General features: G+C 41.3%; 1 protein-coding gene across 1 annotated transcript in view; it reads left to right on the top strand.

The window, feature by feature from the left end:
- grm6a (glutamate receptor, metabotropic 6a) overlaps positions 1–26,238 on the top strand; it is a 79,909-nt gene that overhangs the window by 49,789 nt on the left and 3,882 nt on the right. The window contains exons 5-11 of the mRNA XM_017718200.2: positions 7,935–8,089; positions 9,238–9,378; positions 9,643–9,843; positions 12,268–12,407; positions 13,516–14,139; positions 18,237–18,548; positions 22,575–22,820. Coding sequence (XP_017573689.2) covers positions 7,935–8,089; positions 9,238–9,378; positions 9,643–9,843; positions 12,268–12,407; positions 13,516–14,139; positions 18,237–18,548; positions 22,575–22,817 — 1,816 coding nt within the window. The 3' untranslated portion in view covers positions 22,818–22,820. The remainder of the gene's footprint in view (positions 1–7,934; positions 8,090–9,237; positions 9,379–9,642; positions 9,844–12,267; positions 12,408–13,515; positions 14,140–18,236; positions 18,549–22,574; positions 22,821–26,238) is intronic.

The raw sequence follows: 26,238 nt of genomic DNA, 5'->3' as shown, positions 1-26,238 counted from the left end.
TCTGATACACTAAGCAGTGAATCTGTTATGTGTTGGACCATTAGCTACGCTAATCTTGTTCCATTATACTGTCCTTGGTAGCGTGAGGGTTAGCTTAGCTGTGTGTTCATGTACCACAACACAGGTTGGATATCCACAAGTTTAGAAGATAAAGACTCAAATCTGAGTGAGTGCAGTCGAGTGACTACTGCTGGAGTGAGAAAAAGACGGAATGTAACCTGTTCTGTGGGGAGTTGGGCCAAGTTTGCAGCCTGCGAAGTTAGCGCTAACACAGGGGTCAGCAACACATGGCTTCAGAGCTGCATGCGGCTCTTTTACTGTCCTGTTGTGGGTCCACAGCAGAATTAGATCTGTAGGTAAAATAAAATAATCCTCCTTTGCAGCAAAAAGTCACAAAGCTGAAGTCAGCTTTTCGTTCAGATGTTCCCATTCCACCTTAAATGGTGCAGCAGTTACGTTCCAGTGCATTACACACCAAGAAAAGTGGCTACAGCTGTCTAGTCTACATTTTCCTTTATATTTTTTAGCTTATACTAGTACATTAGCACATACTGAGACATATTTGCAGCCAAGATGGTGAAACGTTACTTCAATAAAGTGAAAATAAAATGTTGCTCCCAAGGTGGTTTGACTTGTTAACATAACCAACTCTACTTTGCCTTCCTCAGCACTCGTCAACATTTAGTAATAGTTTAAACAGTTTATTTTCTGATTAACAAAGTTACAGAGGGAGTTAAATGGAGCGCAGTAGTCCCCTTACCAAAGTAAAAGGCACAGCATCCCTGTTGATGAATGGAATGGGCAGGGAGACAAGGGGTGTTTACAATTTGCATAGTTATGCATATTCATAAATCTTTGCGTTCTTGGTAAGGGTTAAGATTTAGGGATGATCCTGTGCCATTTAAATAGTGTTCTGGGCAAAACAATAATATATGAACATGCTTAACAACTCAGTCAACATTTCTTTTAAATAATAGTTAAAAATATGACCCTGGGGGTACTTTAAAGCTGTCTGCTGTGTTCTATTGTAGTCAGCCACATGCTGTCTGTAATGCTCTGCAAATTCAGTCTCTTTCGTTCTAGATAACCCTATTGTCTGGAACAGGTCGTGTTGCAGTGATGCTGTAAATGCACTAATATTGTCATAAATGTGATGATGTTGCTGTGGTAACAAGGACACAAGTGGATTATTATTTGTCCTGGGTGACCTGTATTCTGATCTGTGAGAGCTGGGCATCAGGAGAAAAAAAGTATGCAAAGCAAACGTATGGGGCGGAAAACAAGACCCTGCATATTTGGTTTCATATCATAAGAAACATAATTAAGAAGGAGTCCCTTTGATGTTTTGATAAGCTAATATGGGGCATGTCATCTTTGACAAGCACGCAGTCATGTCTGCATGAAAATTCAATTAGGCATTAAGTAGTGAAGCAGAGAGAAGAGCGTGACAAGTAAGAGCTTGATGTGTGTCCTCAGATTAAATGAACATGACCCTGCTTTAAAGCGACAGTTTGACGGAAGGCAGCGGACAATGAAATGGAACATCTTTGAGATGTTACTACAGTTTTTAGCTATGTGATATACATGGTGTACAAAATAGTGTAAACACCACATGAAATAGTTTGCCATTTTAGTAGAAACGCCTCCCATATACTGTCCTATGCAAAAGTTTGAACACCTCGTCAAATTACATGTTGATTAAAAGTTAACACATGTAATTTACAGGCAGAGGCAGGTTGCAAATGCAAAGTAGCTTTATTAGAACCAACACATTGGTGTACTCAGGTCGGAAACACAGAGACGTCACAATCAGTGAAACAAACAAAAGGTTATACACTGATCAGGCGTAACATCATGACCACCTCCTTGTTTCTACACTCATTGTCCATTTGATCAGCTCCACTTACTCTATAGGAGCACTTTGTAGTTCTACAGTTACAGACTGTAGTCCATCTGTTTCTCTGATACTTTGTTAGCCCCCTTTTACCCTGTTATTCCATGGAACCTCACAGAGCAGGTGCTGTTTGGGTGGTGGATCATTCTCAGCACTGCAGTAACACTGATGTGGTGGTGCTGTGTTTGTGTGTGTTGCACTGGTACAAGTGGATCAGACATAGCAGTGCTGTCTTGGCTTGGACTTGGCTGCTTGTCCTTCACTCTGCAGTCCAATGCATCCTAAACCATCTCAGTTGAGTCCAGGTCACCTGACACAGCACTTCATCACTCTTCTTCTTAGTCAAAAAGGCTTTACATAGTCTGGAGGTGTGTTTGGGGTTATTGTCCTGTAGAAAACTAAATGATGCTCCCAATAAGCTGAAATCAGATGGGATGGCATGTCCCTGCAGAACACTTTGGTAGCCATGTTGGTTTAGTGTGCCTTTAGTTTTGAATAAATCACCAACAGTGTGACCATCAAAGCAACCCACACCAAGTATTCTATAAGAGGTTGTGCCTACAAATTTTTTTATATCTGGCAACCGGTTTTGGATCAAATTAGGGAGATGGATCCCTCGCTAATCTCATTCTCACAGGAGTAATGTACATATTTTGTAATTTATCATTTTTTTTTCTTCTCTCCTTTTTAAATACTAATACTTTATGAAGCTTTTCAAATCTATATTTGCATTTGTGCAACAGTTGGGGGTTGTTTTGGGTGGGGGGGGTTGAAATAATGACAAAAAATAAAACGTGTATTATATAGTGTATTAATGCTTAAGATGTTCAATAAAAACACTTTGAAGAAAAAAAAAAAAAAAGCAACCCACACCATCATACTTCCTCCTCTAATTTACAGTGGGAACCACATATGTAGAAACCATCCACTCATCTTCCCTGTGTCTCACAAAGACATGGCGGGTAGAACCAAAAATCTTAAATTTTGACTCATCAGACCAAAATACAGATTTCCACTGATCTAATGTCCATTCCTTGTGTTTCTTGGCCCAAGCAAGTCTCTTGTTGTTGTTGTCCTTCCTCAGTAGTGGTTTGCAGCAATTTGGCCATGAAGGCCTGATTCATGCAGGGTCCTCTGAACAGTTGATGCTGAGATGTGTCTGCTACTTGAACTCTGTGAAGCATTTTTGTGCGCTCTAATCTGAGGTGTTGTTAATTTGTGGTTTCTGAGGCTGGTAAGTCAGTAATCCTCTGCAGCAGAGATAACTCTTGGTCTTCCTTTCCTGGGGCGGTCCTCATGAAAGCCAGTTTCATCATAGCGTTTGATGGTTTTCTTGACTGCACTTGAGGTTACATTCAAAGTTCTTGCAATTTTCCAGATTGACTGACCTTCATGTCTCAAAGGATGGACGGTCAGTTCTCTTTACTTAGTTGAGCGATTCTTGCGACAATATGGATTAGAAAGGTAGTCGAACAGGGCTATTTGTGGTATAGAATTGTATACCACCCCTACCTCTGCACAACACATTAAGAAGGCAAGCAATTCCACACAATTAACTGATGACAAGGCACACCTGTCAAAAATCATTCCAGGTGATTTCCCCATGAAGCTGATTGAGAGAATGCCAAGAGTGTGCAAAAATTCTCAAACAAAAGGTGTCTACTTTGAAGAATCTGAATCATAAAATATGTTCTGGTTTGTTTAACATTTTTTTCTTAATGCAGAATTCCATATTTGATGTCTTCAGTATTAATATAGAATTTGGAAAATAATAAAAATGAAGAAAAACCATTGAATGAGAAAGTGGGTCAAAATTTCCTGTTCCAACATGACTGCGCACCAGTACACAAAGCAGGTCCATAAAGACATGGATGAGCCAGTTTGGTGTGGAAGAACTTGACTGGCCTGCATAGAGTCCTGACCTCAACCCAACAGAACACCTTTGTGATGAATTAGAGTGGAGACTGTGAGCCAGACCTTCTCGTCCACCATCAGTGTCTGACCTCACAAATGCACTTCTGGAAGAACGGTCAAAAATTCCCATAAACACACTCCTAAACCTTGTGGAAAGCCTTCCCAGAAGAGCTGAAACTGTTATAGCTGCAAAGGGTGGGCTGACATCATATTAAACCCTATGGACTAAGAATGGGATGTCACTCAACTTCATATATGTGTGAAGGTAGATGAGCAAATGCTTTTGGAAATCTAGTGTATGCACATAAACTTGATCACTTTAAAATTTTAGTAAAGAATCTTGAGTGACAATATGTTAGTTCAAGATAAGATTCAATATGTATCACACTGTGTAAATATTGGCCTGTTTTGCTTCCAGCTGACTTATGACTTGATTATTTGTCTGATCTTTGATTCCAGTTACTCTAGTTAAACCTCCAGAAAACAGTCCACCTAAAATTCTGACATTTCTTGAATGTGAACCGAACATGATTTGCGCAACGTGTTTGCAGAGGGCTTTGACCCGACCCGCTGTGCGTGTTGTATCTGCCTGTAAAATGTCAGCCGGGAAGGGCAGAGGTGTGAAGGCTGTCTGCGTGTTCGGCCTTCCTGATTTTATCTCTGGCTTTCGCTGACCTTTTGCTATTCCGCTGTTCAGCTCTGATATTTAAGACAGGTACTGTGGCTCTCTCATCTTGACAGCACCTTGTTCGTAGACTTGACAGCCTCAATGGCTGAAGGAAGGAAGAAAAGCCCCAAGTGGAGATGGAGAGATGTAAAACATTTGCCTTCAGCGGCGGGCGCTCTGGAGTGACAGACTGTCAGTCTGAGGTTCAGGGTCAAAGACTTCAAAGCCTCAATCAGGAACTGCTGAAACAGGACATCGCCCCAAAAACCCTGACATTAAGTTCAATGAATCAAATGTAAAATTGAGAACTCCATTAAACGTCCACTTAAGTCCCCATATAGAGACAGTTTATTTGCTTCGTATCAATGCTGTCCTGACAAAACCTCTCATCTCTGAAATGGTAACATTGTAGGTAAAGAAAAAATATTCTTAACATGGAATTTCAAGTATTTTTTATGAGAGGTTCCACATAATTTAACGACTGAGATGTAAACGAAGTCATTCAGAGTGGTTTGATGTGTAATGCTTTACTGTAGAGAAGATATTGATTCGATTTACCTTACAGAGGTGGTGATCGGAACCAGGGGTCGCAATATCTACAACACAAATATAGCCATTTTATTTACTATCCAAAATGACCAGTGAACCTACACATTCTTCTGAGATTTGATATGTATATGTTTTTTTATATGTAATGTTGAAAATAGTGCAATGGTTTTCTTTTGGGAACTATTTTGTTGTGCAGGGAGAGGTGCACCTCTTGTCGAGCACATCGTAGTATGTGAGTGTTGCCTCACAACACTCTGTATGTACCGTATCTCCAACAAGAGTGGGTTTAAAAAATGATCTTAGGCCAAAAGCTTCACAAAAACTGTAGTAAAACAATATCTCAGACATCAGGCAGTGTATTTATAGTTATTTTGTGTAATAACTTCAGTGCCTCTTTAGAAATGTATAAAGGCTTATTTAATACATAACATTAAAATATATTGCAACATTCTTGCCATGGGGGCCTCCTCGGCAGGTGGGGGGCCCCCATAGGAAGAACCTGCACTGATGAGGGAGCTTGAAAAGTGTTAAACTCTGGTTCCCACAAAGCCCTGATGGTACCATCCCGTATAATGTATGGCTACAACTTAGCAAGCCATTAGAATAAGATAATTAAGTCGTGGCCACGGCTTAGTAAGGCATGGGAACCAGATCACACATTATGTGGCCATGCACTATTTTTATTTACATGGGATGTCACCAGCAGGGCTCTGTAGGTTTCTGTCATCACCACTGTAAACAATTCTGTAAGTTTCTCTAAAACAGAGCATTTCACCCCAAACCACTCTGATTTACATGACTTACATTTTCATTATTGAATTATACAGTAATTTTGAAAAATCTGTGGAATTCAGTGGAAGATTTGGTTCCAACTTATTCTAAACCATTTCTGTTGGTCCATTCATCATGAAATATTCACACAATGGGCAGCTTTCCAAACGGTATAAACAAATAAATAAATAAAAAAGGACAAGGTTTTCAGAGGTGATATGTTGCTATTGTTGGAAAGCCCCTGGTTTTGCAGCATCAAAAGCTCACCTGCACCTTGCAGGGATTCATGATTGAGTCTTTAATCTGCGTGGCATGTTGCTGACAGGTTGTCCACCAGGCTGCCATGGACAAAGTGTGGGCTCTGCAGTTTCACTCTTATTAAAGCTTGTAGGACTGTGAACAGACACTGCATACTGACACGGTGTGAACAGGCACACCTTACGCTGATATGGGAATTCGATACAATGTAATGATGTACCACTGTAAGTAACTCACTCGCTCGAGTGAGTTTTAAGAAGTCAAATCAGAACGGACTGTCCTCAGATTTGTCCGCTTTAGTCAGCTCTTGTGCCTGTTCGGTTGGATTATCTCTGGTGGTTCAGTCGAGTCAATATGACACTTATTTGTGAGACAGGACATGGTGGCCTTCTGAGGATTTTATAAAGTGACCATCCTTGTTGATGTGTGTGATTCCAATGGTCCATTACACAGCGTTCCAACCACAGAAGTAGTTTAAGACCAGGAGAGAATCATTAGGATTAGCTCTTATTTATTTCCTGTCCAGGGTGTATCCTGCCTTCCGCCCAATGACAGCTGTGATAGGCTTCAGCACCCCCCCCGCAACCCTGAGGGAGAAGCGGCTTAGAAGATGTGTGTGTGTTTGTATTTCAGTGGGTTTTGCTCAGTTCTCTCTGAAGTACATGTCCTGGACACTGCTGTGTTTTCTTCATTAGAAGTTCTCCTGAGCCAGTGGCATACAGTACTGTGCAAAATTCAGAGACCACCCTTGTATTGATTTCATTTCCAGTCAAAATGGCTATTAAGTACGAGTTTTTGAAAATTGCATCACATTACATTACAGCTTCCATTCCTTTCAGAAGACTCACTCTCAGATTCTTTTCAAATCAATATCTGGAATATTTTCCCACTTATAGTCTTAGAAGTTGGTTGATCATTTTCTGAAGTCAATTCAGTGATGTTGATGTCTGGACTCAGCGTCTTTGTTTGACGTGTCGGTCTCCTTTTCTCATTGAGGTTCTTCTTTTCAGACCCACAGCGCTGAGTGGTCTTCTCACAGCGGAAGGATGGACAGAAACACCTGTGGATGTTTTTAGATCTGAAGCAGCTTGATTTTATCCTGTCTGTCAGAGATGAAAGCTTTAAGTGCTGTTCATCTGATGGGACAGTTTTGGTGTCTTCCAGGTGGTTGTTAGGAGCTGCATTTTTCTCTGTAGGTTTTAATCAGTTTTTCAACTCCAGCTTTGGAAACTCTTGTTTCTTCACTTTTTTTATTTGACTCTTCCCCTCCTTATGCAAGTAGATCATTTTATATCCAATAACACTTTATATGCTCAAGTTACATTCAACTAAATATCTACTAAATTGACCAAAATTTTCTTTAAATCTGGCTCGAATCCTAATCTTAACCTCAACCCAAAACCTAAACCCAACTGTCACCCTGGTCCTGGCCTTAACCTTGGTCCAAATCCTAACCCTAAACCCCACCACTGTTTAGAATCAACTGAGTTTCAACAGACAGTTTGTTAACCATTTCTACATCTGTAGCTAATCTATAGGGGACTATAGTGGACTATCCAAATAATGTGAGACTGAAATATGTGAATAAATTAATAACTTAATGGCCACTTAGACTGTAAGTTAAATAAGAGACAGGTGGTCTCTGACTTTTACACTGTACTGTAACTCATTAATCTTACAAGACTGACCACATTAGAAAAGTGGACAAAAAACATGACTCTTTTCAAAGATGTTCTGAAATTTGTTTTTCTGTCCTTATGAAAGATATATAAGAATTTACTGTGTATATGAATTTTACATGCTTTTTGGATTGTTATTTTAACCTCATGTTACTCCACTATTCTTGGAGCTCAGCTTTATTGCTCTGTGTGCTTGGTGCAGGCAGGTGCTGGAGGCGGCTAGAAGAGCTAATCTAACAGGCCACTTCAAGTTTGTTGGGTCAGACAGCTGGGGAGCCAAGAGCTCTCCAATCCTGGACCATGAAGATGTGGCAGAGGGAGCGGTGACTATTCTGCCTAAAAGAGCATCTATTGAAGGTAATGGCTGCTTGAATAGCCAGCACATTTACTCAGCTCAGATCATTTGCATAAAATTCGTCCAGCAAGAGAGAAGAGACATAGCAGGATGTGTATCAGGGGATGCTGTGTAGGTCAGCTGTGCACATCTGTCTTGTGATTCATTCTGTTTCATGTTATATAAACAATTCAAATAGACCAAAAAAACCCAACAGTATTTGTATTGTTTTCAGCATGATGTGCACGCTGCAAACACCTCAGCACCACAATCTAATACACTTTCTCGTGTCCGGGGGGCGTAGCTGCGGGTAGGCCTGGGTGGGCTTGGGCCTACCTAGATTGATCACCGGTCTAAGACATTGTTTGAGGAAAGAACATTTATCAAGCTGAGTTTTAAAACAATGTACTTTGATTTGTTTGCTATGAGTGCTGTCACTGTATTACAGTGAATCAAATTATTGTGCTCTCTGCCAAGCAGTGCCTTCTTTTCTCAAATCTCCAATCAATGCCAAGCAACTGTTGCTTTCTGCCATTGTCTCAAGCCTTCGGGCCGTTGTCAGCGTGCCAGAGTTGAATTTGTAGCATCAGCTGTGGGTAAAAGAGCGACTGAGGTACTGGGGTTGTGAAAAGTGAGATTTTGTTCTGTAGAGTGTGTTTTCTATTCACTGTTGGTTTTACTAAAAAAGGTGAAAATCTCCAGGGTATGTTTTGGTTTTTCCATCCGAATTTACATGACAAAAACATACGGCAAATTATTCAGCATAAAATAAATGTACATTTTTGGTTTATTTATTTATTTATAAGCTCCCCTAAAATGAACAGAACTTGTGTTTTATGATCATACACATATTGCAATATGCTTACAATTTACTGCTGAAAGGCAAAAATCTTAGACACTCTTTACAAAAAATTGTAAATTCTGGCAAACCAATGAGGCTGAGGGATATAATTCTTTTGAATTCATATTCAAATATTGTTTTAGGCCAGACTTTATTATTCATCCATTATGTATTTAGTTTTTGACCTATTTTTGCTTTTTGGATTTTTCTATTGATATTTAGTCTAACTCAGCATGCTAATATTTTAGCACTGAAAAGGCTCTGTTCAAGCCTTAAAAGAGACTTCATAGACTCTCAGCTTCTAACCCAGAATCCTTTTTGCTCGTCCAGGTTTTGATCAGTACTTCACGTCCCGCTCTCTCGAGAACAACCGCAGAAATATCTGGTTTGCTGAGTTCTGGGAAGACGACTTCAGGTGCAAATTGACACGTCCGGGCATCAAGCTCGACCCTGAGAAGAAGAAATGCACAGGTGAGGTTACCTGATAAGTCAGAGAGAGAAGAAGAGAGGGAGAGAGAGAGATTATTGAGAGTAGTCTCTTAAAGAGCACCATTTGATGTTTGTGACAGGGACAGGGGACTTCAAAGGCCTTTAATTCTCTCTTTGTCTTGCTTTTCTGATCCCGCTTCACCTTCTCTTTCCTTCGTGTCGTACCTTTTCTGCTGTTTCTCTGAATTTACATCTTTTTCCCTACCTCTCACTCCACCCTTCTCTTTTTCTTTCTCTTTATCTCAGGAAATGAGCGGATTGGTAGAGATTCTCCATATGAGCAGGAAGGGAAGGTGCAGTTCGTAATCGACGCTGTGTATGCCATGGCTCACGCCTTACACAATATGCACCAGGACCTGTGTCCGGGGGCCATCGGTGTCTGCGACAAAATGGACCCTGTGGAGGGACGCTTAGTGCTCAGCTACATCCGCTCTGTCAACTTCAACGGTGAGTCCACGTTGACATTATAACCAGGTAGTGACATGTATGGGGATTGGGACAGTTTTTCATTTGAGTTTCCTTTTTCTTAGGCAAGCGTGGTGCATGTAGCTATGGCAAGCAGCAAAAACAGACTCAAAGTTTTGAGTGTGGCTGCTGAATGTCTTTTTTGATGTCATACATTTGACGCTCAATAACCACTTTGTGCGTGCATTGACTGCCAAAACAGCCTGTCTCTTTGGTACTTTTACTATTTATAGACAACAGCTTCATACACTGTCAGAAAGCACATAAGCAAGTCTACAGTTTGAGGGAAAAATGCACTGAAACATTTTGCACGATGCTAACTGGTGTGGTATTTACATTACTTGGTAGCTACAGTAGCCATGTAGCTCCAGTGCAGAACTAAAGAAGCAAAGTCTGGACAACAAACATGTGTTGGCTGAACAAGAACATTTGGGGTGAGGGGGAAAATGTGTAAATAAGATTCTCCCTGGACTATTCCTGTAAGCTCTGCTGTTATCACCGTGTAGCAGGTGTTTTTCTATCCTAAATGTCTTGGTGTAGCACAGTTTTCCTGAGATGAGAGGACTTACAGATGGTGATTCATTACCGTGTGAGCTTCCAGACACTATGCAGTTTTGTGGCATTGAAGCATTTGCTTTCAGTTGCACAGGGGCAGCTGTAGGTTAGCTAGTTTGTGAAGTGTACTGTGTATCAATTCTGCTCTCATGCCCCACGGGGACACTTCATTTGTGTGCATAACTCTGGCAAATAGAGGGCAAGCATACACTCCACCAACCAAAGCATATCTCTCTTTCTGTCTCTCTTACTCTGCTCCTACTCACAGGCCAAGCAACCCCTCGCCCCGTCCAGGCTTTCCAAAAATTTCTGTAGCCCCACTTGTCCCACGTAAGAAGCTTCTAGAGGTGTCCATTACATTTTTTACTTTTTTACTGTAGTTCTGCCAGACTGCCATCACAAAAAGGACACTCTGTTGCGCAAGAAATGCCTGGAGAAAAGCATCTAAACAAGAAACATTCTTCCCTGCGTTTCAAATGAAGCTCTACAAAAAGACAAGAGGAAGGCCTCGATTCCTTTGGTGCATCCGCAATGACTCAAGCTGCTTATCAAAACGATTAGGAACAGCGAGTCTTGTCGAATTATGCAGAGTAATTGATGTAATGCAGTAGATCAGCCGCTTGGGATTGACAGATGGGAAATGGAAAAGCAGCTCTCGCAGGCATGCTGCCCCTCTCAGGGCGGCCCATGCCATTACAGCTGTCTTCCGCTCTTGTTTATTCTCTGTTTGCTTTGAAAATCTGATCAGGGCCAAAAATAGAGCTCTCTATATGTAATATTCATCAGGTCAAAGCATGCATGAATGGATCATCCATACGCAGCAGCTGGTGGCGGGTTAGAAGTAAGAGAACGTGGAAAGCTCAGCGGGATTGGAGAGGCAGGAAACAGAGGGGACTAGGGACTTTCCTCACGCATACTGCCTCTTAATACTGCTGCACTCGGAGGGCGTGTGGTGGTGGAAGGGGGGATTTGAGTTTACAGCAATACCTTGGTTTGCCTTTTGGTACTACACTCCCAGTTAAAAGTACTCACTCATCTGACACGGACGAAAAGCTAGTTTTGGCCATTTTCAAGCTGTGCAACACAACACAAAGATTACCATTACTTATTTTCTGCTTATTTTTATGTCAGTTTTAAAATGTTTGTATCATTTTTCATGTTCTCTCAGAGCACTGTTTCATGTTTACCTGCTTGCCAATCTACAGTGCAACACACTAACTGTCAATTCTGTTACATCGGCTAACAGATACCAGCCTTGGCTAGCCTTCTACTGAGTGGCAAGGGAGAAGGAGGACCGAGTTTCCCACTCATAGAGAGAGAGACAGAGGGGCCACTTGTATTGTCATTGCAGGGATTGAACTTGCAGTCTCTGCTTCTTCTTAACCATGTGGCACGTCTTGTGTTCATATAGTTATTTTTTAAATGCCCCTAAACCTTTATGTAGTGCACAAACAATTCATCACAACCACAACGTGAGCAGCGCCTGATGCATCATTATTCCCATAATCGTTTTACCATAACCCGTTCATAAACCCGCAGATAGGCCTCATTTGAAAGTCAGAAACCTTGAAGCCCTTTGATCAAGTCGACTGAATAAATCTGACATACATTCATGCTTTGGTAAAAAAATGCTTGCTGTACTAATTATGTCAGTAATATGTCTGAAGCTGCTAATATCTACTATCGTTTACTCAAGCAGCCCCTCGGATAAGGTGAGGCTGAAGACTGTGCAAATGGTGGGCCTTGATCGTAGGGCCTGCAAATAGCTTTTGCCTCTGGTATTGGGGTTTGTCTTTTTCTGGACAATGTTTATTAAATCTGAATCCTGTGTTTTCTTTGTGCTCATTGCAGGCAGCGCTGGCACTGGCGTTCTTTTCAATGAGAATGGAGATGCTCCAGGCCGCTACGACATTTTTCAGTATCAAATGACCAACACAAGTAACCCCGGATACAAAGTCATCGGCCAGTGGACCAATAACCTCAGACTCAATGTGGGTTTACTCCTATTTTATGACTCAAACTAAGTTTGGAAGGGCAATTCAGAACTAATGATCTCATTTCTGTGCAAAACATTGAAATATACCATGTTTACAACATTCTGGCAACATGCTTGTTATGTTCTTCTATTACTGTCCCTGCTGTGCTGACATGCGAGTATTTTCAATTTGTTTTGTATTCTTGTTGATGCAGAGATTTTTGAAAACACTGTCGGTTTGGAGAGTTTTATTTTTAAATAGAGAAAACTCAATGACAAAAAAAAACGGTATCTGTTCACCTCCAACTTTCACCATTCTTCCAGCACTCTTTTCCTCTAAATAGTTCCCTTTCTGACAAAATCCTTATATTTACTGGAAGGGTTGTAGAGATCTTTTATTTTTGTGCGCTTAGTAGATGAGTTTCTCCTCTTCCATTTTGAGGTGTTAGAAACAGGGATAGAAAGTGGGCCTCCATCAAAAACAGCACACTGCATTGCACTACACTGTGCTTTGCCATTTGCATGTGATGTAGACAGCCTCATTAATTATTATGGCAGCATCATCGTTCATTGTGCTCGCTCACATCTCTTGCTGGTAGGACATGGTGTTAGTTTATCAAAAGTAAATTGGTAGTCAAGTTTTATTTCTTATCACCCTTGGACAGTGTTTACCCTCAGCTGAAGGGCTGTAGGTTCAGTCTCAAATAGGCACCCAGAAAAATGAGCTTTGCGCTGCAGTGCAGCAGGTTACAAGATCTCTTTCTTATGCAACTCTATCAATAGGCAATGCTCTAGATGTGCAAACTTGGTCAGCTCATTCCCCTCCTCACAGGGAATGCTTGTAAATGCAAATATCTTGTCAGTGTATGTTTTCTGACAACAGCATCAGTGATGGTCTTTTAGTCCTGGGGATCTTCTGCTCTGCACAGTTTCGAGTATTTTACACCTTATTCAGCTCATCAGATAAGCCAGCAAGTCTTCAGGAGACTCTGGACTCCCTGTTGAGGCTGGGGCTGGGAATACTCGAATCTATACAGCACAGCAGATCCCGAGGACTGGATTCAAGAATGGCTGCAGTATTGTACCATGCACAATTTGAACCCACCTTGCTCTGTATGTGTCAGGTAGAGGAGATGCAGTGGTCTGGAGGTGACCGCCAGATCCCTGACTCCGTGTGCAGTTTCCCATGCCGGCCGGGCGAGAGGAAGAAGATGGTGAAGGGTGTCCCATGCTGCTGGCACTGCGAGCTGTGCGATGGCTATCAGTACCAAGCAGACGAGTTCGCCTGTGAGATGTGCCCCTTTGACATGAGGCCCACACCTAACCGCACGGCCTGCAGGCCCACACCCATCATCAAACTGGAATGGCACTCGCCCTGGGCCATCATTCCTGTCTTCCTGGCCATCCTGGGCATCGTGGCAACTCTCTCTGTGGTCATCACTTTCATCCGCTTCAACGACACACCAATTGTGAGGGCGGCCGGCCGAGAGCTCAGCTACGTGCTGCTGACTGGCATCTTCCTCATTTACCTCATCACCTTCCTGATGATCGCTGAGCCAGGTCCTGTGGTGTGCGCTTTCCGCAGGCTGCTGCTGGGGCTGGGAATGTGTATCACCTATTCAGCCATGCTCACCAAGACCAACCGCATCTACCGTATCTTCGAGCAGGGCAAGAAGTCGGTGACACCACCCAAGTTCATCAGCCCCACATCTCAGCTCGCCATCACCTTCATCCTCATCTCTTTTCAGGTGAGAATTTCATTTGATCTCTGACTGGAAAGCCAGCTTCTGGTCCAGTCAGCCTTCAGGAAAATCTGAATATTAAAGCGAGATGTGTTAGAATTGAAATGTTATGGTCAGTATGTCTGCAAAGGATGTGTTTTGGTGGTACTACCAAGCATAGCAAATCCCAGAATGTAGCAGGCTCTGTTTGCTTAAACACCAGCCCTTTTCCCCTAGGTAGGCAAAAGTGCCCCTTCACTATACATCAATTCTTTTATTTTAGGCAGTTATAAATTGAAACAATGAGCAAATGAAAACTGCAAAACACTAGTGGGGTGTGTCTGCACACTCCCCATTTTTTCTGTCTTCAGCTATGTAGTCTGTTTCATCCTGCTCATCTCTCTCATGGTCACAGAATGCTTAGTAGAGGACAAGTGTGTTAATACCAGAGCTCCAAAGAAGTTTGAGGAACCAGAAATGAAGAGTATTTTGCTAGGAACCCAAAAATTCAATCCTACTTCAATGTGAACCTCTCTGATTTTTAAAATGTTTTTATTTCAGTATAATTAAATGGTTGAAATGTAAGCGAAGTCAGTCAGAGTGGTTTGATGTGAAAAGTTACAAAGTCAGTATTGCTCACAGTGGTGGTGACATGACCAAACATCTGACCAAGAAAATGCTTCTAAAAGCTCAGATATCCAGAAATTGTTTATGTTAATTTTGGGATAGGTTTTGGACTACAACATTTTTTTAAATCAAAGCATGGTGGAAGGGTGCATACAGTGAAAGGTAAACAATTTGTCCTGCACATTTTACTATTTATTCTACTCCCAACTATTAACCTCATTAACAAGCCTGTCTTGCGCTGGAAATCCAACTAGCAACCATGAATTTTCCCAGTAAAACATGGCCATTTCCTAACCTGCCCACAAGTAAATAAACGCTAATTGGATTTTAACATCAGAGCTAATATTTCTCTAGTTTAATGACAGCTGGTTGGAAACAGCATTTTGAGGATCTCTTGCTGTATTTAATCCATGTTTAGTTGAGCCATTGAGCTGTTTATTGGCTAATGTTTATTACTTTTTCAACAATAAGAAAGAAGTACCCCCTGTCCTGCATATCTTTGTGTTTCCCAGCTCTAACATACTTGCTAATGAGCTAATTATTTGGATAAGGGATGTTGAAAGCAGAGAAAACGTAAAAATGTGGACAAGTGGTCTAAATGAAGACATAGTCCCGCACAGAAAAAGAACTCACTAGACTCGACTGAAATCAACACCATATTGTTGGCCTACCAAGACACAGACATTACTCCGCAGGCTTTCGACACTGTGCGTACTCTATTTTTCATTTAAGCACCTGCCCTCTGCATGCTCCTGGTTCTGATACATTGCCTGGTTTGACACCAGAACAGCTGTCAACCCGTTCTGCTTCTGAAGTGTTCCAGAAGTAACTGCTCTCAGCGATGTTTCAAGGTTTAAACAAGTGCAAAATACTGAGTTGTGGTTCTGTAGATTAAAAAAAACATTGACAAAGGTCTCGCCAGCCTTATCTTTTTCTATCCCTAGGGAAGTGTTCCGAATTATTTCCGAATACAAAGTCTAATAGAAAGGCACACTGCTTGACTCAGTGGGGTTCAGCACACTGTTGATGCTGCTAAGCTGCCTGCACATCTCATCAACTTGAGTGCTCAGCCTCACTCGGCTTGTACAGAGAACGGGGCGAGCTCACTGATATGCAGCAGCAGCAAATTCTGTGTCAGTGTCATTCACAGATGTATGACTAATGTGCTGTAGACAGGGAGGGGAGAAAAAAGCCCCCCGCTCCTTTCCACCATCCTGAAAAGTTCCAGGTGCTAAGTAGCTCCTTGTTATTGCTGATGTACACTTTTGCAGGGGAAATATTATTAAAGGCATTGTGGTTGCAGCTTAGCGTGAGCGTGATGTGCATGAGTCAGTGGAAGTGGGGCGCGGGGGAGAGGAGATTAGCGGCCCACAGGCGGTGGATTGATTGACAGCAGGATGCGTTCCTGCCCCGCCCTCCCGAGCATGACGGCTGAGGTATCAGCGAGCCCCAACGGTTTCTCCTGACAGCAACATCTGTCTCCACGGCAACATGCGGCTGTTCTGCTTCCCCTCCTGGCCCTGGAACTTTCTCTTCCGGACGTTTCTGGAGTTAAATGACGTGCCCCTGCAAACAGGTGGAGAGATGCTAGGGTGGGCGATTTCCTGCTTGGAGCAGGCGGTGTTGTATTCATGCGCTTCCGACATCCAGCTGCTGCAGTCTGAGGCGGCCTGCTGCCTGTACAGGCGAAGGAAAGACTAATGCTGTGGAATGACTGCGGGAGAGCAATGAATGCTGCAGTTTACTCTGTCTCTTTCTTTCCCTGTGGTGTCAGGAGGGCCAAAACCCCTAAATTAAACCTCATTAAGTTGAAGTTTAGTAAGGCCAATTAAAACAATTATCTTGTGCAGGTCTAAAACAAGATTCTTTCCACCAAGTTTTCCACTGCAAGCAAAGAACTGCACAAATCTTTCCCACAGCACAAATAACATATATTAGTGGCAGCTTGAATTCCCTCATTATAATAAGAGCATGTTCACATTATTAAAATAATTTTTCATAATTTGAAGATGGTTGTTTCTGTTCCACTGAACAAACACCAACCCACTCAAATAAAGCTGAATATTGCTGTATTTGACTGAATGAGACTGTAAGCAATGATTCAGTCAGTTCGGTCGTAGACTCTTTTAGACTATTTTAGCACTGATGGCCCTGGTGTGTACATTTAATGCAGTTTAACCAGACTGCAAACTTTGTGTGATAATGTATGGCTGATTGTATCTTAGCATCACTTGAGCCAAGCAAGTTTTTTCTCACTTACGAGATAGGGCAAAGCATCGAACACTGTTCTAGCATCAACTGGGGAAGTGCATTTTCACTCATTATAATATTCAAGGATCCATAAGAGCTAATGAATTATTTTTTTAGATGATAACACTGGTGTTAGATGAGTACCAGAGGCTGCATCTTCAGATGAGCTAATGAGCTAACACTGCAGGCAATACCAGGATGATGATAACTTTTTATCTTCTACCCAAGGTCATTTTTCGTCTGTAGACAATGTTGTAACATTTTAGTTTGTCCCAGAAATATATTTTCACTGTTTCTGGACTTATAGTTAGCCTAATTATCATCAATAAAGCCATACATTTACAGCATTTAGCAGACGCTGTTATCCAGAGCGACTTACAAGAAGTGCTGTGTCTTTCTAGAGAAAGTATCTTTTCTAGTTTCCAATAGGTTAGAGAGAAAGACAGTCCTGAGCTCAGGTACTGCCAGAAACAAAATTCACTGTAGATACCCAGATACAACACAGTAAACTACAATACATATTGCTATGATAAAATATGATATAATTCACAAGTGTTCAATAAATACTTTATGAATTCAAGTGTTATTAATAAATATTAATCAACATAAATAATTAAGAACTGAAATACTAGATCCTGCACCCAAACAGTACATAACAGAATGGATGTAGAAGCCAGAACGAATTTTAGAGTTTGTGTATACTACATAAGAAGGAGGAAACCATTTGAAATTTAGAGACACTTAACGTCTATGAATAGTAAAACACATTTACTTCGGTAAAAGCAGCAGTGAAGAACACTTTCGGCCCAATCCTGAAATATTGTAGTCAGAAAAATAAAGCGTTCCGGATGATGGTGCAAAAAACAAACAAACAAACAAACAAACAAAAAAAAAACCTGCACACCCCAACATCAATGTGTACACACACTGTATAATGCAAATATTCTAGTATTAATATAGTTTAATAGAAAAAGACCATTTTTTCAGGACACGGTGATGCAGGGTGTGTTACATGAGCCATCCTCCATAGCTACTTTATCAAGAGCAGACAGTTGAGTGGACAGTTTGGTAATATATCCAGGAGTCTGGCCAAAAGTGCATTTGCTCTAGGAGTATTTGTTCCCCAGATCAATTCTATTTAATGACCTCTCTATTAGAGAGAGTGTTCAAAGTTATACTCACTCTAACATCTTCCAGTGCACTGCTGGGAAGACTCACTCCAGTTTTCCATCCTCTTCCTCCCACAGGTGCTAGGAGTGTTCATCTGGTTCGGCGTGGTGCCGCCCCACACCATTGTGGACTACGAGGAGCAGCGGCCGCCAAATCCAGAGCTGGCCCGAGGCGTCCTGAAGTGCGACATGTCTGACCTGTCACTTATCTGCTGCCTCAGCTACAGCATTGTCCTGATGGTCACCTGCACCGTCTATGCTGTCAAGAGCAGAGGTGTTCCCGAGACCTTTAATGAGGCCAAGCCCATCGGCTTCACCATGTACACTACCTGCATCATCTGGCTGGCCTTCGTGCCCATCTTTTTTGGCACGGCACAGTCCACAGAGAAGGTGAGAGGGCCCCCTTGTAGGGTCTATAATGGTGTAGAACTTGGCTACTGTTATGTGCTGCTTAAAATAACATTGCTTCAGAATATGCTTCAGATAATGCATCTTAAAAGTGGAAGGATCTTTTGGAAAAGTGCAAGTGATTGACAGACAGTTAACATCACTGCTAGAAAGCTAAATTGTACTTCAACTTGTAACTGCTACACCTGCAATTTTGCCTACTGAAACTTTAAAGACAAAAAACACTTCTCCTTAATTTGATTGGTGAGGTCATTCAGAGTGGTCTGATGTGAAATAGTCAGCTGTAGACAAACTTGCTGACTCTTTCTTTACAGTGGTGGTGATAGAAACCAGGGGTCATGACATCTACGAGACAAATATAGCCATTTTATTTACTATCCAAAACAACTAGTGAACCTGCACATGTCTGTTATGTGCAATGTTAATAATGGTGACATAGTTGTGAATGTCAAAAAAGTATTTTCTTTGGGTATAGTTCATCTTACAATGACATGCAAGTACCCCTCAATTTTTTAAAATATGTTTCACAGCAAAACCTTATTTCAGCGTGGTCATAAAACAATGTCTCTGACATCAGGGGGCATATTCATAACCATTTAATGTAATAACTTTCTGTGAGGGAGCTTTCAAAGGCATTAAACTTTTCAGCTTCTGATTTCTCTCACCACCACAGTGAACAATTCTAACAATTCTGACTAAGTTTCATTTAATCTCGCAGACATTTTGATAAATTGCCAAAGCTTGTGTGCAAGATTCATTCCTGCAGACTAAGATCAGAACTACTGCACTTAATTTTTATCCAAGATTTAATCCAGCATCCTGAATGCTGGGTTGGCCTCTCAGGCACATATTTAAAATGGTTTAAATCATCTTTAAGTAATAGGCAGTTCATGGTTTCCATGAGAAATTGCTTTAGGGCCTTTGCTTTTCTCTTTGTACATGCTACCTCTAGGTGATGATGACAGCCAGTTACACATTTCCATTCCTTCTAATGATCAGGTCTGTGTAGACAGACTATCCAGCTGTTTGTGATATTTCTGAGTGGATGTCGCAAAAGTTTCTACAATTAAATCACAAAAACGGAAATACTAATTGTTGGTACAGAAACTCAGAGAAAGCTGCTTCATGAAAAACTTGGTTCTTTAGCTTCATATATGAAACCTGAAGTACGAAACCTGGGTGTGATCTTAGACTCTGAGCTCTGTTTTTTCCTGCATGTAAACTCAGTCGCTAAAGTAGCTTTCTATCATCTGAAAAACATCACTAAAGCTGTGCCTTTTCTATCTCAGAGTGACTCAGAGAAACTTGTTCATGCATTGTAAAAAGCAGAGCTGATCACTCTAATGATCTTCTTACTGGACTTCCTAAGAAAACAATACATCCCTTACAACTTGTACAAAGTGCATCAGCACAGATCCTAACAAAAACAACACGGGGAGATCACATCATTCCTGTTTTAAAAGAACTGCCCTGACTGTCTGTATCGTTCAGGACAGATTTTCTGCTACTAGTTTTTAAGGCTCTAAATGACCTAAAAGCACCACTTACATCACAGAGTGTCTGTCTGTTTATGTTCCAGCGAGATCTTAGATCTGCAGATGCTGACTTTCTGCAAACACTTTCTTTAAAACACAGAAAACATGGAGAGGCCTCGTCCCATTGTTATCCTTCTGAACTGTGGAACTAAATCCAACCTTTTATTAGACAGTCAAGCTCAGTGCTCCCTTTTAAGAAGCATTTAAAAACTAATTTTAGGTCATAGAAGTGTGTAATTAAAAAAAACTCTAAACATTTAAGGGGTTAACTTTCAATGCTCAGTATAAAACCTTCTGTTTCATCATTCATTTTTTATGTCACCCTCAGTACCTTCAAAATGCAAGGAACCATGCAGAGGATGTACCTGCACAGAGGAAAATCACTGCAGTTTTCATTTACCCCCTCCTAGTATCTTTCACCAGCTCAGCTCAAACTCGTCAACAAAGGGCCGACAGTTTAGCGACTACTTAAGCCCCTAAGTAGAGAAATTATGCAAAACTAAGTAATTTCAATATGAATGCGCCAAAGTGAGGAGCAACCTGCCAGACCCATGATAACAAGCCAAAGTTGTGTCTCACGCAATTTCTCTTTTGAAGAGACCTTTCATATGGCAATGAGCAAACACAGGAAGGGATGAGACGTGCAGAAAAGAAAAATGTTTCCTCCCCCCCTCTTTATCTCCTGAAGACACACCATGACACGGAGACAAAGGCCCTGCTTCATAGCAGCGAGGGTTTAATTGTGGTGGGAGGCTGATAAAGAGGAGCGTGGGGGAGCAGGAGAAACAATGTCTTTACCCGTCTTAATAAAGCTAAGAGGAGCCGCAGCAGGAATTAAGAACGGCAGCGTTAGTCGGCTGTGTGCACCCTCCGCCAGGTGGACCCCCACCAAGGCCTGCAGTATTTTTTTCGCTTTTGCAGTGACACTGTGCACAATATTCCCGGCTGGGAATTGTCTTTGGGGTTTTATTTATTCATTAGCCACCCTGGCGTCTGTATATACACATGCTATTTCAATGTCAATTCTGGTCTTTCATGTAATAGCAGGGTTTTAACAGTAGATTTAAATAATTGAACACTGTTTTAAAATAGGTCAGTTTCTAGGACTCATGTTCAGTATGGTAGCACTGGCTCTGAATCAGACCACACAAGGATTAAGGGCTGGAAAGTAAGCACAAAACTGATCCAGGATCTCAGTAAATATCTCTAAGTCATAATCACATGCATTGCTCCATATAATCAAGTCATGAAGGCCCTGATAAAAATCTGATGAGCTGATGAAAATAGAAGATCCAATTTACACAATTTTCCACTTACTCCACATGTGGTTAATCAGCCAAGACATATCTGGTGTCCAAATTTTGATTATTTTCTTTAGCACTGGAGCTTAGACCGAAATGTTGCTAACAACCCAAATCTTTTCTGAGAATACATCCCCAATATGTACCAAAAATAATTCTTTAGAATTACACAGGCTGTTTTTGTTACTGTGCCTTTAAGACTGGTATATGCAAATGATGTTCTGTTCTGATTGGCTGTCTTGTGATGTGCCTCATTCACGGTCGTGGGTTGGGGGTTAGTGAACTGGCCCTGTGACTGGAAGGTTGCCGGTTCAATCCCCAGCGCCAACGGTCCATGACTGAGGTGTCCTTGAGCAAGACACCTAACCCCCAACTGCTCCCCGGGCACCGTGGATAGGGCTGCTCTGGGCAAGCGTGCTCACTGCCCCCTAGTTTGTGTGCTCACTGGTGTGTGTATGTGGTGTTTCACGTCATGGATGGGTTAAATGCGGAGATGAAATTTCCCCGTTTGTGGGATTAAAAAGCGTCACTTAATCTAAAAAAAGCAGTTTTGGCTGAAACACTCCTTATACATTCAGCATGAGTGAAGCTAGACTCTCACAGGCTGGTGGTGGAATTCCAAACAGACTGTTACTGCACGTTATTTTCCATATACAGACTTGGGAGTGAATGACAGACTTTAAAGTTTTAACAATGTTTACATACTATATTAAACTCTTATTAAAAATTGCTGGTTTGGGTTTCCACAATATGGTCCCTTTTAAGTTGCACAGACTTGTCAACGTGGTCTAGGACACAGCATGACCTATGTATGACCATAGTATGACCAATGTAATTGGGTGACTATTGACTTCTTGTGTTCATCTACATTAGCCTTGTAGCTCAAGTGCCAAACCAAAAGAAGCTAAATTTGGACACTAAACATCTTGGCTGATTAGCTACTTCTGGGCTAAACAGAAATCCATGCAAATTTGACTTTTTCTGAAACAGTCTTTTAAACTCTGGAACAGGTCCACACTCATAACTACATAACCTACATATTAGCTTTCAATAACAAGCTATAAGATTAATAACCAAATGGTAAACCCTGAAGTTTAAGCCTTTAAGCCTAAACCTGAGCAGACAACTTCATAAGCATTTCGTGAAGCTTGTATTGTGTGTGTGGCTTTCAGATGTTCATCCAAACGACCACGCTGACCGTATCGATGAGCCTGAGCGCCTCTGTGTCTCTGGGCATGCTCTACATGCCCAAAGTGTACGTCATCATCTTCCACCCTGAGCAGAACGTGCAGAAGCGGAAGCGCAGCTTCAAGGCCGTGGTGCAGGCCGCTACCATGTCCACACGCCTCTCGCAGAAGTCCAACAGTGACAAGCAAAACGGCGAGACCAAGCTGGAGCCGGACCGGATGCAGTAGCAGGTAACCGCAACACCAGCCCCAGCTTGGGGTTTCTTAAAATGGAGAGTGCTGGTCTCCTGAGGCACTGCAGAGGGCTAGGCTCTGTGGATTCTATGCAGATTTAGTTTAGATCTATCTTTAGGGCTAATTAGTGGCAATTAAAGGTTGAGGCGCTGTGGCACCTCTCTGAAGACGATGTCAAACAGAGGTTCAGTTATTATAGTAGCCGGACATTACTGTACTCATATTCAAACTGTTCACTTTGTATTCTGATCTACATTCACTGTTTGCACATAAAAATACACTGAAGTGATGTTTGAAATGAAAGTATGCAGATCTTAGTCATTAAACTTCAGAAAATCAATTGATGCAGGTTACAAAGTAATTATATTACTGTGTAAAAGTTAATCAAGTTCATGCTAAAATGGCCATCAAGTTATTTAAAAAAAAAACATAACATTTAACAGAAATGACACAAAACCTCCAAAAACACTAACTATAAAATCAAATCTACCAGTAATTTACTTGGATTTTTTACTTTTGTGCATAATCCTGCCACTTTAACTGTTTCTGTCCATCCTCCCACTGTGAGAATGCTACAACACTATGGGTTTAAAAGTATGTTCAGGTTTCAAGAAACTGTTACTGAGGAAAAGGCAGAGAAAAGAAAGAACATTTGCACTAGAACACTGAAACCGGACATCTGAGATGTGCAGGTTTTCTGGTCTAATGCAGAGGTCAGCAACCCATATAAAAGGAGCTATTTTGTCAAGTTTCAACAAAAATCTGACTTTGGGAGTCACATTTCAGGCCCGTTTTATTAAGTAAAGGTTCACCATCTTGGCTGTAAATATGTCTCAGTATGTGTTAATGTACCAGTATAGGCTAAAAAAAACGTAAACGAAAACACAGACTCACTTTGCTCTGCTTTAAGCTTTAGCTCAGCTATAGCCACTTTTCTCGCATCTCCAGCAGGAAACGTTTCCCCAAAAGTAGAAATTTCTTGTAAAACATCTCTTAATGTTTGATTTTTACAAGGCTGAAGTCACTTCTCACTCGCCAGTTTTTTGTTTGAATTTTCCCATTCCACCTTCAATGGTGCCTGAGGCGCCAGAATGTAACTGCTACGCCATTTAAGGTGGAACGGGAAAATTTGAACAAGAAGCAGGTAAATGAGAAACTGACTTCAGCTTTGCAACTTTTTAGTGTTCAACACTTTCTCATTGCAGATTAAACATATCAGGAAACCGGCTGGTGTGATTATAAACACAAGACCATTCGTCTCCAAATTATCGATGTTCTTCTTAAATCCTTCTCTTTGCCATTTTGTTAGCTGCTAGCTAGGCAAGCCTGTTGTGCGTTGCTGTGTGACCAGCAGTCTTTGCACCAATCGTCAGGGTTAAAGTGTGAATCAGCTGTTCTACATTAACTGCAGCGTAAGACTATTTACTATTAAACTGTGTTGAAGGATCAGCAGAGCTTTATTTTACTGTAAAGGAGGATTATTTTATTTTTACCTACAAATCTGATTCTGCTGTGGAAACACAACAGGACAGTAAAAGAGCTGCGTGTTGCCAGCCCCTGGTCTAATGAGTCTAAACTTGTACTAAGGATTACTTTCATTGCCAACCAACTTCTACAACTGAACTTTGGAAGTCTTCTGAAAAGAATGGAGGCCGTAAAGGTAATGGGTGATCACACTACATACAGAAAAATGTGATATTACATTAAGCTGTTGTAATTTTCTGTTAAACATAGATTTTTTTCTGCTTTCTTCCTGCTGTTTTGATTGGAAATGAAATAAATGACCATTGCACTGTACTGTACATTGATTTGCACTTGAATCATTTGAGAGGGCACACAACGAAAGTTCACTGCTCTTGGAGTTTTACTCTTAGGACTGAAATGGGATTGCTAGAAAATGTAATGCTGTTAATCCCGTATTTAAGGTGTTGTGAATCTTTAGGCAAGTGAACCCTGGTCAATATATGCAAGACTTGCATATCACTCTCTCTCATGCTCTCTCTCTCTCTCTCTCTCTCTCCCTCGCTTTCTCTCTCTCCTGTCCTTCTAAATCTCTGCTAAGCTCTTTTACGTTGATTTTCCACTTGCCCTCTATCTCTGCAGAACACACTTGCTCTCTCTTCCAGCTGCAGCACATCTCATTACTTCACTATTACTTGAGCCTTTGAAAAAAAATACCACTAAGCTTGCATAAAAATTCCCAGAAATAGTGATAGTTGATATGGATATTCCCACACTGCATGAAGACATTAGGGCGTGTAAGTAACTTAATTAAAACTTGAATAATAAAAGACAAAGAAATAAAGCTGGAGGGAGAGTTTAGGAAATATAAAATAAACAACTCAACTATTTTCTGTAGAGTGAATTTTAACACCCGGAGAACAACAGGAAAACTGCAGCTGTGTTTCTGAATTATCTCACATTAAAAGGGGCATTCAGCCCGAAAACTAGCATTTAATTGTCACGCTTGGCTCCTCCCACTCGCCCATGTGCTTTTTGTCTACCACCCCTGATTGTTTTCATCTGTCCCTCGTCTGTCGTATTTAAGCCCTGTGTTTGCCCTTTGTTTTCGCTGGTCTTTGTTTGATGTATGTTTGTTGGATGTTTTGTTATTCCGGCCTCTGTCTTGTACTCCAGTCTGTGTTTATTTTGTCATGTCTGTCCCGCCATCTCTCCGTGTTGGTTATATGAACCTGGACTGTCATGTCCACGACCCTGAATTTGCCCTCATTGAAAGTCCTCGCTCCCCACCGTTACATTAATATGTTAATTGTTGCGTTACATAGTATTCCATAGCACGGTATGGCATCCCGCAACCTCATCAGTTTGACAGAATACATTAATGTATTGTTGTTATGCTTTTGTCCATCAGTGTTCACAATACTACCCAGCATGAATTGCACAACCATTGGAAAACCCTGCTGAACTAGTCAAAGGTTTTATTTAACCATTAATAAACCTCTCCTCATGGCATCCCAGGATTAATTGTACCTATCCCGTACCTTGTGTAGCTAATCAATATTTCATTACGTTAACATGCCTATGACCTTTCCACAGTATTGTACATCTGTGGTGCCAGTGATCATTACTAATAGCTGTCCATTTTATTACAATTGTAAGTGCCCTTGGGTTACTTTAGATCACTATATAAGTTGATATGAATGTATTATTATTAAGCATTAACCTCAACTGGCCATCAAACAGCCCACCCCAAAGTATTCACCCTGAAGCACTTGTAGGCTTTCAAAATTTACTTCTACATTTGGGATACATCATCTGAAGGGAATTTTCCTGTTCTTCAGAAAATCTGGGTTTAGAAGCTGCTGCTATAAGAGGCCAGTGGACATGGTTACAACATAAACATTAATGCATAAGTTGGTCATTTTAACCAGAGTGTACCTTTAAAGAATCTGTA

This window comes from Pygocentrus nattereri, chromosome 28 (assembly GCF_015220715.1).
Source record: "Pygocentrus nattereri isolate fPygNat1 chromosome 28, fPygNat1.pri, whole genome shotgun sequence".
NCBI classification, from domain to species: Eukaryota; Metazoa; Chordata; class Actinopteri; order Characiformes; family Serrasalmidae; genus Pygocentrus; species Pygocentrus nattereri.
This window is presented reverse-complemented; position numbering and strand designations above follow the sequence as displayed.